Source organism: Leishmania major, chromosome 28, assembly GCF_000002725.2.
Source record: "Leishmania major strain Friedlin complete genome, chromosome 28".
NCBI lineage: Eukaryota > Euglenozoa > Kinetoplastea > Trypanosomatida > Trypanosomatidae > Leishmania > Leishmania major.
Window position 1 is genome coordinate 880,224 of NC_007269.2, and position 12,991 is coordinate 893,214.

Below are 12,991 nucleotides of genomic sequence, written 5' to 3' on the forward strand. Positions count from 1 at the left end.
GAGGGACGAGAGACAGAGAAAACAAGCCTATCGTGAGTGCATGGAGGCAGTGGCGGACGTGTGCAGGCACGACGTGCAGCATCAGCGCAGTACACTCTTTTTCTGTGTCTCGCCTGTCTCGTTCCTCTCTCGCTGTGCGCTCTCTCCCTCTCTCTCCATCGAAGAAGACGAAGGGCACGGCGAAGTACTGATCAGGTGACGGATGCGCGCGCACACACACACACACACACACACACACACACACACAAACAATGCAGTAAACAAAAGTGGAATGGGGTTTGTTGACGAGGGCAAGCGACAGAGAAGACGTAGTGGCTGGAAGTTGCAGCGAGTATGTGAAGTCCTTGAATATTGCCTGCCACCCCTTGCCGTGTCATATGTGTAGGACGGCTTTTTCCTCTCTCTTCATGGACACCGGCTAGTGTCTGTGTGGGGACCCTGCATGACTCGCACATTGCATCTGCGTAGTGGATCTCTCTTTCTCGCGACCAGTCGGTGTTACCTTGCTGCGCGAACCTACCATACGCCGACGCGCAGACGGAGCTGCCGTTCGCGAGGGCATCGAACGAAGAAGTGAAAAGGGCGGGGAGGGCGAAGGCTCTTTCCTCCCTCCCGCCTCGCACCTCTTTCTCTCTCTCTCTCGCGTCAAGGAGAGGCCTGTGCAGTCCTCAATGTATAGACGCGCATGCAGACACATTACCCCCTCCAAAATACTTATGCTCTTTATTTTCGCTCTTGGATATCGTTCCGCCCGCGTTGAAGGAGGATCGTTCCGTGTGCACAGCGTTGAATTCCAACTGTTCTCCGTCTCTTTCGTTTGGATGGCGTGTACGTGTGCCCGCCTCCTCCCTTCACTTGCCACGTATCACACACGCGCACATACATTGTAGGGAGGCGCGGCACTTCTCTATCTAGCCCTTCCCGCCTCCTCATGAAACGAGGGACTGTCAACCAGGAAGTGAGCTGTGTCGTTGCTCTTCCCACACTGCTCCACCCGTCCCTGCTGCATCGCAAGGGAGGGACAACAGGCACTGGCAGCAGCACATCTGGCCTCGGCGGCCATGGGAGCGGAGCTGCAGCAGGCCAGGGTGCGCCCCGGGAAGTGGTAGTGCCTGGCTCGATACTGGAGGTGCGTCAGCTGTGGCATCCGCCACTGCCTACTACTGCCTCCTCGTCTGACACAGATGCCGCGCCTCCGAGTGCCTCGCCGTACAGCGCCACTCCTTCCACGGCGGAGAGAGAATCGCACCTGAGCCAGCGCGCTATCGGGTCAAGTGCTGCCGTGATAGATAAAGAAGCCGCAGCCGGGGCAGACGCCAAGGATGCCGGGACGTCTTTGTACGCCTTCGTGCGTGTTAAGGAGGTGGACCACCGACTTAGCGCGTGGTTTCATGCAGACGACGTCTACGTAAAGATGGCTGTCGCGCAGTCCGCGTTCGGGAACGGGACCGAGGATTCAGCGGTGCTTTCATCCACGCCTGACACGGCTGCAGCACCGTATGGACTGGCCGATGGCATGGCCCAGCTTTCTCGCGTCCTGCACCGTCCATGGCTCAGCGGTGTGTATATGGAGGTGACTCCTGGCATGGCCCGCACCCAACGCGCGCGCCGTCAGCTCGACTACCTCGAGGAGCGGCTCCTGCGCGACTGCCGCACCCCGACCACGGTGCGCTACTTTGTGTATCTGAACACGTACGTGTTCGCCCCGTGGTACTACGCGCCGTTTGGCTTGCTGAACAGCGAGTATGACCCGATGCTGCCGTGGACAGGGGCGGCTGACGCGTCGACGGGCGCGATCCCAGCTGGCGAAGGTGCCGATGCCACCGGCTCGTCGGTCGGCGTGCAGCAGCAGCAGCAGCCTTTCATCCGGGACGCTTTTCTGTGCCCCTTCTCCCTCCGCATTTACTCGACCTACGCCCAGATGCACTACGAGACCCGCACCTATCGCGCGGGCCGCCTGCGTCCGCCGGGCGAGGAAGTGTACCGCGACGAGGTGCGTGGCCTTTCCCTCTTCAAGATCAACGGTAGTCAGCACGTCACCTACTGCCGCCACCTCTTCCTCATTGGCAAATCGTTTCTGGAGAACAAGCTCGCCGGGCACGACGTGCACAACTACTACTTCTACGTAGTGTGCCTGCACCACCGCTACTTCCCTGACTACGTGTCAGACCCCTCCGCCATGTACTTCGCCGGCTTCTTCACCTGGGAGAAACATGTGAGCGAGTACAACCTGGCGTGCATCGCGACGCTGCCGTGCTTTGGGCGCCGCTCCAGCCGCCAGAGACCGGTGGCATCGCCGGCGGGCTCCACTGCGGCCGCCTCGCGCCCGCCAAGGGTGCTTCGCCATCTTGGCCAGTTCATGATTGCCGCCAGCTACGAGCTCGCCTACCGCCGCAAGCAGACGGGCACCCCGGAGAAGCCCCTCTCCGACTTGGGTGCCGTCGCGTATCAGCACTTTTGGCGCTGCGCCATTGTGCGCTGGATGAAGGACACGTTGAACGCGATGCGGCGGGCCGCTGCGGTTTGCGTCGACGATGACGATGTGGACAAGACCGACCAGAAAGGTGCGCAAGCCGGCGGGCCGGTTGCGCCGCGATTGAGCCGCGCATCAGGCAAGGGCGCGTCTCTCGCCCTTGACGTGGACTCTGCGGCCGCGGAGGTGGTGATGCTTGCGACGGAGGACAGGATGGTGTCAGGAGAGCACGATGCCGATAGCCGCCGCTCCGGCGAAGGGAAAGCGACACTGCACGAGCAGCGCTCGAAAGCGCCCCCATCAGCGCGCAAACGTTCCCGTGCCGACGCCAAGACGGAATACGAGAGGGACGTGGACGGCGACGAGGAGGCACGACTGCCCTCTTCCCACGGCAAGTTGCCACTCGCGGCTACCGCCCCTCTGTCTTCGACCAAGAGGGAAGTGTTAGGCGTCAGCGCAGCTGCACCGTCCCCGGCTGGTACCTCATCGGCTGCTGGCGCGGCTGCTTTTACGCAGCGGACCACCATCAACGACATTGCGGCGGCTGTGCGCCTGGAGGAAGCTGACGTGCTCAGGACGCTGCTGGGCATGGGTGTGCTGCATCGCAGCAGTGAGGACCGTGGTATTCAGCTTCTGCTGCCGCAGCGGTACGTGGATTGGATGTACGACGAGATGCTCCGCTGGGAGAGCAGCGTCGAGCACGCCGTTTTTCAGTCAGCCCTCCTCAAGTCCCGCGGCTCCCACACCAGCACACGCTGACGGTCCCTGCACTTTCTCGTTCCTCACATTCCCTCCTCAATCCCGCCTCCAGGGTGGTGGAGGCGGGCCGCTCAAGAGCGTCGTCGCCGTCTGCGGTGGGGGTGGGTGGGCGCCCTCATGCTTGTTTGTCCCTTGCGCTACACAAACAGTGAAGAGGGAGCGCGCAGTGCCGTCGTTGGCCGAAACGTCACATGCCTTTTGCTGCCATGGCGGTGTGTGCGTGTGTGGTGGTGGCCATGACGCATGCAACCGCAGCCATTTTCCTTTTTCTCGCATGAGAGCAGTCTGCCCATCTCCTTGTTGGTGTCCCCCGCTCCTGCGCATGTGACGAAGGATGTCTAGGCAATCAACGCTGCCGAGCAGAACATCTACGCATGCGTATATATATATACATATATATATATATATATATATATGCATGTATGCGCGTGTGTGTGTGTCTCAGCAGGTATGCTCTTTTCCTCGGTTGTTCTTTCGTTTTTTTTTTTGCCATTTTCTCTTCTCTCTCTCGCCGCTCCACGTCTGCATCTTCATGTACGCGCAATGTCGTATCCTTAACACCCCTTTCCTCGCCCACACACCCACCCACCCACACCGATCATCAGGTGTTCATGGTCTGCGGCGGCACACCCCTCCCACACCTATTATTATTTTTCCTTTGTCCCACCCTCGTAACCCGCCCGTTATCCACGTCCAACCAACTTCACCTCGTTTCCTACTTGTTACACACCGGTTGGCGCGCGAGTGGGCGTCTTCTTGGGTCAAGTGTGTGGGTGCATCCCCTGCCCCCACTACCAGACGCACACACACACACGCACAGTCACACTCACCGACACATACGAGCGCTTGAGCAAAGTGCCCCGAAGACGACAAGTGAGGCAAGAGAAAGAGACTACACAAGGTAAAACACATACAAACAGAGATAGATAGCCACACAGCCAGCACACACCGTCGTGCATAGAGAGATCGACCCGTGCCTCCCCCTCCCCCCACAGCGCTCGCTCGCGCGCTCTCTCCAGACACGCAAGACCCCATACGCGTACCTACAACTGCACTCAAGCATACCTATACGCAGGAAGCACCAGCGTGCTTCCAACAGGGGAAAAATGGGCAAAACCGTCGAACAGATCTACCAAAAGAAGACGCAGCATGATCACATTCTCACGCGTCCTGACATGTACATCGGCACCCTTGAGCCGGTGACAGACGACATCTGGGTCTATGACGATGCAGAGAACAGTATGAAGCAGCGCAAGTGCACCTGGACACCTGGGCTGTACAAGATCTTTGATGAGATACTGGTCAACGCGGCGGACAACAAGGTACGCGACCCGATCGGCCAGACCGTCATTCGGGTGTGGATGACGGAGAGCTATGTGCGAGTGTACAACAACGGCGAGGGCATCCCGATCCAGAAGCATCGCGAGCACGACCTCTGGGTGCCGGAAATGATCTTCGGGCACCTTCTCACCTCCTCCAACTACGACGATGAGGAGGCGAAGGTGACGGGCGGGCGCAACGGCTTCGGCGCGAAGCTGACGAACGTCTTCTCGAAGCAATTCGAGGTCGAGACCGTGCACAGCCGCTCTCGCAAGAAGTTCTACATGAAATGGACGAACAACATGCTGCAACACGACGACCCCGTTATCGTGCCGTGCGACAGCGCTGACTACACCATGGTCACCTTCTACCCCGACTTTGCACTCTTCCACGTCGATAAGTTTACCGAGGACATGCTGCTGATGATGAAGCGGCGCGTGTACGACATTGCGGGGTGCACCGACAAGACACTCAAGTGCTTCCTGAACGATGAGCGCATCGCCTGCACCACCTTCCCGGAGTACGTCGACCTCTACCCCACCATGGGCGAGGAGAGGAAGGCGGCGAGCTACTCACGCGTGAATGACCGATGGGAGGTGTGCGTACGGGTGTCGAACATTGGGCCGCAGCAGGTGAGCTTTGTCAACTCCATCGCCACCACCCGCGGCGGCACACATGTCAAGTACATCATGGATCAAATCACCTCCAAGGTGATGGAGCAGGCCAAGAAAAAGAAGAAGACAGACGTGAAGCCGCACATGATTAGGCCGCACATTTTTTTATTCGTCAACTGCCTCATTGAGAACCCCGGCTTCGACTCGCAGACGAAGGAGACGCTCAACACTGTCAAGAGCAAGTTTGGCAGCACGTGCGACCTGCCCAATAGTATCGTCGACTACATTATGAGCTCCGGCATTGTTGAGCGCTCGGTCGAGATGGCGAACAGCAAGATCGCAAGGGAGATGGCGTCCAAGATGAGGTCGTCGGACCGGAAACAGATCATGGGCATCCCGAAGCTGGACGACGCCAACGAGGCGGGCGGCAAGCACAGCCACCGCTGCACGCTCATCCTCACAGAGGGTGACTCCGCCAAGACACTCTGCACGGCCGGCCTGGCGGTGAAGGATCGGGACTACTTTGGCGTGTTTCCGCTGCGCGGCAAGCCCCTCAACGTGCGCGAGGCGTCGCTGAAGAAGCTAGCGGCCTGCGAGGAGATCCAGTGCGTCATGAAGATTATGGGGCTCGACATTCGCCAAACGTACGAGAATTCAGACGGGCTGCGCTACGGCCACCTTATGATCATGTCCGATCAGGACCATGACGGGTCGCACATCAAAGGGCTTCTCATCAACTTCATTCACTGCTTCTGGCCGAACCTGCTGCGGGTGCCTGGCTTTCTTCAGCAGTTCATCACGCCGATTGTGAAAGCCCGACCAAAGGGCCGCGGCGGGGCCGGCAAGGCCATCTCCTTCTTTTCCATGCCGGACTACTTCGAGTGGAAGAAGGCGATTGGCGACAACCTGAGCAATTACCAAATTCGGTACTACAAGGGTCTCGGCACGTCCGGCGCGGAGGAGGGCCGCGAGTACTTCGAGAACATCGACCGGCACCGCCTCAACTTTGTGGAGCAGGAGCAGAGCGAGGAGGACCGCATTGTCATGGCCTTTGGGAAGGACCGCGTCGAGGACCGCAAGGAGTGGATCACGAACTTCAAGACGAACGTGAACGTGAATGAGTCGATGGACTACAACGTGCGCCAGGTGTCGTACCGAGACTTTGTGGACAAGGAGCTGATTCTCTTCTCCATCGCCGACTGCGAGCGCAGCATTCCGAGTGTGATTGACGGCTTCAAGCCCGGCCAGCGCAAGATCCTGTTCTCCTGCTTCAAGCGCAACTTGGTGAACTCTATCAAGGTGGTGCAGCTTGCTGGCTACGTCTCGGAGCACTCCGCGTACCACCACGGTGAGCAGTCGCTCGTACAGACGATCGTCGGAATGGCGCAGGACTTTGTGGGCAGCAACAACGTCCCGCTGCTGCGCAAGGATGGTCAGTTCGGTACGCGTCTGCACGGTGGCAAGGACCACGCCGCGGGCCGCTACATCTTCACCCGGCTCATGCAGGTCGCCCGGGCCATCTTTCACCCGGCCGACGACTTTGTGGTCGAGTACAAGGACGACGACGGTCTCTCGGTGGAGCCTTTCTTCTACATTCCGGTCATCCCGATGGTGCTGGTGAACGGCACGACGGGCATCGGCACCGGGTTCAGCACAAGCATCCCGAACTACAACCCGCTGGAGATCATCAGCAACCTCGAGCGCCTCATGCGGGGCGAGGAGGTGCACAAGATGCAGCCGTGGTACTTCGGCTTCACCGGCACGATGGAGGAGAAGGAGCCAGGTAAGTTCATCTCCCACGGCAGGTACGAGATACGCCCGGATGGGGTAGTGTGCATCACGGAGCTGCCGATCGGCGTGTGGACGCAGGCGTACAAGAAGTTCCTGGAGGACATGCGGGAGAAGGAGCTCGTGGTGCAGTACCGCGAGCACACGACGGATGTGACAGTAGACTTCGAAGTGTTTCTGCATCCCCAGGTGCTGGAACAGTGGGTTGCGCAGGATGTCGTGGAGGAGCGGCTGCAGCTGAAGGAGTACGTGCACGCGACGAACATCATCGCCTTCAACAAGGAGGGCCAGATCACCAAGTACTCGGACGCGGAGTCGGTGCTCAAGGAGTTCTACCTCGTGCGCCTCGACTACTACGCGAAGCGCAAGCAGTACCTCTTGGGTGAGCTGCGTCGGCTGACGAGCAAGCTGGAGAACATGGTCCGCTTCGTGCGCGAGGTGGTGGAGGGCACGCTCGTTGTGACCAAGCGGAAAAAGAAGGAGCTGCTCGAGGACCTGCAGCGGCGCATGTATCTGCCCTTCCCGCCCCACACAAAGAAGAAGCTATCTTCGACCACCGTGGAGGAGGGGGACGACGAGGGGGCGCCCGACGCGCAGAACAGCGAGGAGGACGTGCTGGGCGTGGGGAACGCCGCTGACAGTGGAGCAGACGACGGCGCGGCAGAGCCGCCGGAGATGCGTCGTGCCACTCGCGACTACGACTACCTGCTTGGCATGAAGCTGTGGAGCCTCACGGCGGAGATGATTGCGCGACTGGAGGCGCAGATGGCCCGGGCCCGCCGCGACACTGCCGCGATGGAGGCCCGCACACCGAAAGATATGTGGATGGAAGACCTCAAGGTGCTGCGCACCAAGCTGGAGAGCTTCTACGCGGACCGCGAAGTGGAGATTGCCACCATTCAACGCAAGAAGGTGAAGAAGCCGTTCGACGCTCGACGACTGCGCGTGCCGATCTTATCCGACAAGGCGCGCTCTCTTCTGCAGAAGGAGGCGGAGAAGTCCCTGAAGGCAAACGGCGTCGGCGGCCGCCGTCGCGTCGGCGGTGGGGATGACACGCTTGCCGGCGGAGCCGCCTCGGCCGTTGGCGAGGTCGCGCGGCCGAAGCCGAAGAAGGCCGCGGCGAAGAAGCGACGCAAGGCAAAGGACAGCGATGACGACGACGACAGCGACTCAGATGAGGAGTGGATGTTTGACAACAGCGATAATGACGATGAAGGCGAGAACATCGTGGGTATGGGTGATGCGGGAGCGCCACCGGTGCCGGAGAGGGCACGGGTGTGCGGCTCTCCGAAGAAGCCCCGCGCAGCTCCGAAGCGCCACGCAGCATCGAAGCCGCGCAAGAAGGTGCGTAACAGCGACGACGACGACTCAGGCGACAACAGCAACAGCGGCAGCTCCAAGCCAGTGAGGCGCAGGCCCAAGAAGGACGCGATATCGGCAGCTGCTGCTGCTGCTACGAAGACTGCGCTTGACGACCTTGACCTGGACGGCTTCGGACTCGATGCGCTCGCCTCCGCTTCAGCGGTGAGCGCCGCTCCGAAGATGGCCATGACTGCCGCGCCCCCGTCAAACGGCGGTGCAGCGCGCTCCACAAAGCCCACCGCAGACGCCGACGATGATCTCCTCCTGCTGGGGCTCGTCAAGGCGAAGACAGAGACAGCTCCACCGGCTGCCACAGCAGCCAGCAAGAGGGCCACTGCCGCCTCTGCCCGCCCTGCAAAGCCGCACGCGAAGCCGGCTGCTCGGCGGCGACGCCGCGGCAGCAGCAGCGACTCGAGCGACGATGACGACGAAGACAGCACCGATGCGTCGGCGTCGTCATTGGAGGAGTCCTCCGCGTCATCCGATTCCGACTCCGACTACAGCTTCAGTGACTAGAGTTAGTAGTCGCACAGGGCGAATTGCGAAGCTGGCGAAGGCATGTCGCTCCTGAGCGCCCCTGCCTCTTCACATCCCGACGCTTTCGGAGCCGAGGCGCGAGTGCGAATTAGCACACATACACAGTCGCAAAGAGAGACACGTCGAGTGCTCGGTCATGCGTACGCAAACACGAAGGGAAGATTCCAGTCGGATAAGCCCCCTTCCTCGCTTGGCACACGCACACAAGCGCTCTTCTTTTCTGCGGCTGCTCGTCGCACCGCGCGTCTTCTTCTGTCGTCCTTACCACCTCCTCATGGGGCTGGCACGGGCCACACGCGCGGGCGTCTACCCCCGCCATCATTGGGGATGGGGTGCTTCAGCGATGAGGTGATGTGGCAAGCACCCTGGAGCGCTGAGGATCCGCAAATGGACATAAACAGCGATGCGCAATGAAAAACAGTGATGTGCGCTCGAGGGCTTTCGCAGGAGTCTTTGCGACTGTGGTGCAGTGCAGCCTCAGTCTCCCCGCAGCACACGCGTAAACGACAGAGGGGCGTGATGAATCCTTGCTTGACACGTCTGTGTGTGTGTGTGCCTGCCATCCACAAGCGCGACTTTGCGCGCCATCGCTCACGCACTGGACTGGCGAATCGATGCGCCGTGCTTTGCCTCCCGTTTTCTTTTGTTTTTTTTTGTTTTGTCGTGCTCGTCAGCGTCCTGCCATCGCTCATGTTTCACGGCGGGTTGCGCGGGCGCGCACGCGATGCGAACTCCCTTCCTTCTGCCGTCCCGCTTTTGCCTTTCTGCTTCGGCCCTCCCCCCGTTCGTACACGGCCACTCGTGTAGTGATAGCTTCTTTCTTCGTTGCTTTTTCGAACCATGGACATGGCAGCTGTCCGTCGCGGCGTCGTCGATCGCAGTGATCGGCAAGGGCCGAAGCTGATCGCCGTGATCATTGGCGAGGCGCTCTTGCCCACCCGCCTGCATGGCGGGCGCGCGACCGTCGTTGGCCCGCTGAGCCCCCTCAGTCCCTCCCCTCGCATTCCGGCTGCGCTGCTACCGGTGTGCAATACCCCCGTCATCGACTACGTGCTTGAAAACTTGGTGCTGAACGGGGTAGATGAGGCGACCATCCTGCTCAACTCCTCCTCTGCGGCGACGACGATTGCGCACCTCTCCGAGTGCCGCACGGCGCGTGGCAAACCGTGGATGCTGAGCGACTCCATAAACGTGACGGTGGTCGAGTGCGCGCGCCGAATCACCACGCTGGCGGACGCTGCGGACGAGATGCGGGAGCGCAACGTCGTTCCACAAAACGGTTCGTTCCTGCTCGTCCCGATCGACACGGTGGCCTCCTTCACGAACCTGCGCGCGTGTTATCAGACACACCTGGAGCGGGTGCGCAAGGTGAGCAAGTACGCCGCAACGTTGCTGTGCGTCTCCTCTCGCCCCGCTCTTGCGGCAGCCCTGCGCAACTCCTTGATAAACCACCTCGCTGAAGCAGAGGAGGTGAGCTCTCAGTCCCCCGTATCCCCGATCGGCGGCAGTGGCCGCCACGGCGTACTTAGCATTCGGCAGACGTCGGAGATGCTGCGCCTTCGCAACTACACGGCCCCGGTGCTGCCGCGGGAGCGCCACACCATGTTTGTGCTCAACAAGGCAACGCAAGTCGTGACGTACATGGCGCGCTTCGAAAACGGCGAGGAGACGCCGGAGTCGCCGGCGGTGGTGTTCAGCAGCAGTGCCCCGCAGTCGGTGCGCATGGACCTCTTGCCGACCGGCTACATGTTTTGCTGCTGCGAGGCGCTCTCCCTAATCGAGTTTCACATTCGTGACCTCTACAGCTTCTTCAGCACGTCGCTGCTGGGCCAGACGGAGATCTACGGCAACGTCTTTGGTCTCATTGAGCTACCCTCATCCTCGGCGGTGGTGGAGCCGATAAACAGCGCGGAGGCGTACATCCAGTGCAACCTCGACGTGTGCGCCCGGCGGCTTTTTCCGATGACCCGGGAGAGCTGCTTTGCCGAGGAGTTGGCCAAGTACGCCGTCTCCTCGACGTGTGAAACCGTCTACCTGCACACAACCGCCAGGTGCGCAAGCAGCAGCCTCATGGGTCCGAATGTGGTAGTAGGCGAGGAGGTGAGCGTGCCGGCCTCGGTGGAGCTGGCCGGGACAGTGCTCGGCGCCCGCGTCGAGCTGGGCGATGAGGCCTCGCTGCGCAGCTGTGTCGTGATGGAGGGCGCCCGAATCGGGCGTCGATGTGTGCTGCACGGGTGCCTGATCGGGCCCCACGCCGTGATTGGAGATGGCGCGGAGCTCTCTTACGTCGTTGTGGGGGAGCGCTGTGTGTTGGACGGGGCGACCATTAGCGGTGCACCACTCGTGCTGCAGCATCAGGCGATCGAGTGCGACGTGGACGACATTAGCGGCACAGACGAGGACGGCGTTTCAAGAGGTGACAAGGGCGAGGAGGGGTCGTCTTCCTCATCTCTCTCCAGCAGCAGCGAGGGCGCCGTGGGCCACAAGACGGAGAAGCTGCTCACCGGCGCCAACGGCCGCGGGCACGCGCTTGAGGACCGCTATAGCAGCAACATTCTCCCAACCAGTGCGCTCTTTACGGAGGACCCGGTGGCGCGCCCGTCGCAGAGCGATGGCGAGGGTGAATCCTCTGAGGAGGACGATGAGCAAGGGCTGTTTCGCCGCAGCATTCAGCGCCACGTCCAGGCGGCGCTCCTGCAACCGTCCCGCATTGAATCCAGCAGCTACGACATGTCCACCATCTGCCTCTCCAGCGGCTTTGGCTACCCCGAGCTGTGCGAGATCGTCACGGAGCTGCTCATGGAGCACCTCCTCAGTACCCATCGCGACGAGTCCCCGGCGGACATAGTCGAGGTCGCCCGAGATATGTTCCACACATGGTGCCGGCCGTTCTATAGCAACTTCCTGTCCAAGAACCAGCAGCCGAACGTGGACGCGATGGTCGCGACGCTTGAGGGGCTGTGCGGTGCCATCGGCGGCGAGAACTGTCCGCTGCGCTGCTACGGCCCGCAGCTCGTGGAGATTCTCTACTACGGTTGCGACGATGACCTCTACAATGAGCGCGGCTACTGCATTGTGAGCGGCGAGAGCTTGATCGCCTTCGACGCGGAGATGGAGCACCGGCGTGAGGTGTTGCAGCGCTACACCGCCTTCAAGGGTGGCCGGGTCAAGAACAGGGGCGCCGCAAGGTTGTCGAGCAGCGACTCCGACACATCCAGCAGTAGTAGCAGCAGCACCAGTAGCAGCGACGATGAAGAGTCGCGTGACCTGCACGAGGAAGGCAAGGTGCTGGTCGCCGTCAGCTGCCACGACTTCATTATGGGTGTGAAGGACTTCCTTGAGGCTGAGTAGGGTGTCCGTGGGAGGAGTGGGTGGGAGAGGAAGGGGGAGGGGAGCTTCGAGCCCAAAGAGAGGAGGAGGAGGGGGAGGGAGGGGAGGCACAAGGCGCACGCGGCCAGCGACGAAGCGGCTCCCACTCCCCATCTTTCAGCGTTCTTCCCCCCTCCCTCACACGCTGAGCGCACAGACACACAAAGCCAGTATGGTTTCACAGAGGGCTCGCGTGCGCAGCAGTGCTGATGACGTTGACCACCTGTGCTTCCCCGTTCTCTGCCTCCCCATGATCTTCACCCCGTCCTCGCGCGCGGGCTCTCTCTCGCTGAGGTTCCGGGGCCGAGAAGTCGTTTTCTGATAAAGAGCAGCGAAGTGCGTATGTGTGCACCTTGAACCATCTAAACAGGCCGCAAACGTAAACGTGAGGCAGCCTGCTCATCAAGGGTGGGTGGGTGGCATCCCAAGAGGTGCTCTGTTTCTCTATCGGTGCTTTGTGTGTGCGAGTGCATTCCTAGATGGTGTCTGTGTGTGGCGGCGGCGGGGGGGGTTTCGACAAGGGCGCTGGGTGCTCGCTGCGCGCACACCCCTGTCATCGTCTCCATCCACGCAGTTATTCACACAAGCGCGCATGTATGAGGCGTAGAAGAAAGGGCGACGGAGGGGAGAGGTGCAGCGCTACGAGTAGGGCGCGCCCGCTTTCTTCTCCTGGTCTGCTATCATCTTCCCTCTCTTCGTGCCCCTTCTTGCTTCTCGAATGGCGATGCGCGTGTGCCTCTAGCTCGTCACTGATTTGCCCGAAGCAAGA

At 60.9% G+C, this 12,991-nt stretch overlaps 3 protein-coding genes across 3 annotated transcripts; all 3 read left to right on the top strand.

Annotated features, from left to right (window-relative positions):
- Nucleotides 1-1,414: 1,414 nt before the first annotated feature.
- On the top strand, nt 1,415-3,232 carry LMJF_28_2270 (putative histone acetyltransferase; the record flags this gene model as incomplete). Its single annotated transcript, XM_001684459.1, has 1 exon — nt 1,415-3,232. The coding sequence occupies one exon, from the start codon at nt 1,415-1,417 to the stop codon at nt 3,230-3,232; it is 1,818 nt and encodes a 605-aa protein (XP_001684511.1).
- A 1,106-nt stretch (nt 3,233-4,338) lies between these two features.
- LMJF_28_2280 (DNA topoisomerase ii) lies at nt 4,339-8,832 on the top strand (the record flags this gene model as incomplete). Its single annotated transcript, XM_001684460.1, has 1 exon — nt 4,339-8,832. One exon carries the CDS (start codon nt 4,339-4,341, stop codon nt 8,830-8,832), a length of 4,494 nt encoding a protein of 1,497 aa, XP_001684512.1.
- Nucleotides 8,833-9,693: 861 nt separating this feature from the next.
- LMJF_28_2290 (conserved hypothetical protein) lies at nt 9,694-12,204 on the top strand (the record flags this gene model as incomplete). Its single annotated transcript, XM_001684461.1, has 1 exon — nt 9,694-12,204. The coding sequence occupies one exon, from the start codon at nt 9,694-9,696 to the stop codon at nt 12,202-12,204; it is 2,511 nt and encodes an 836-aa protein (XP_001684513.1).
- Nucleotides 12,205-12,991: the final 787 nt, after the last annotated feature.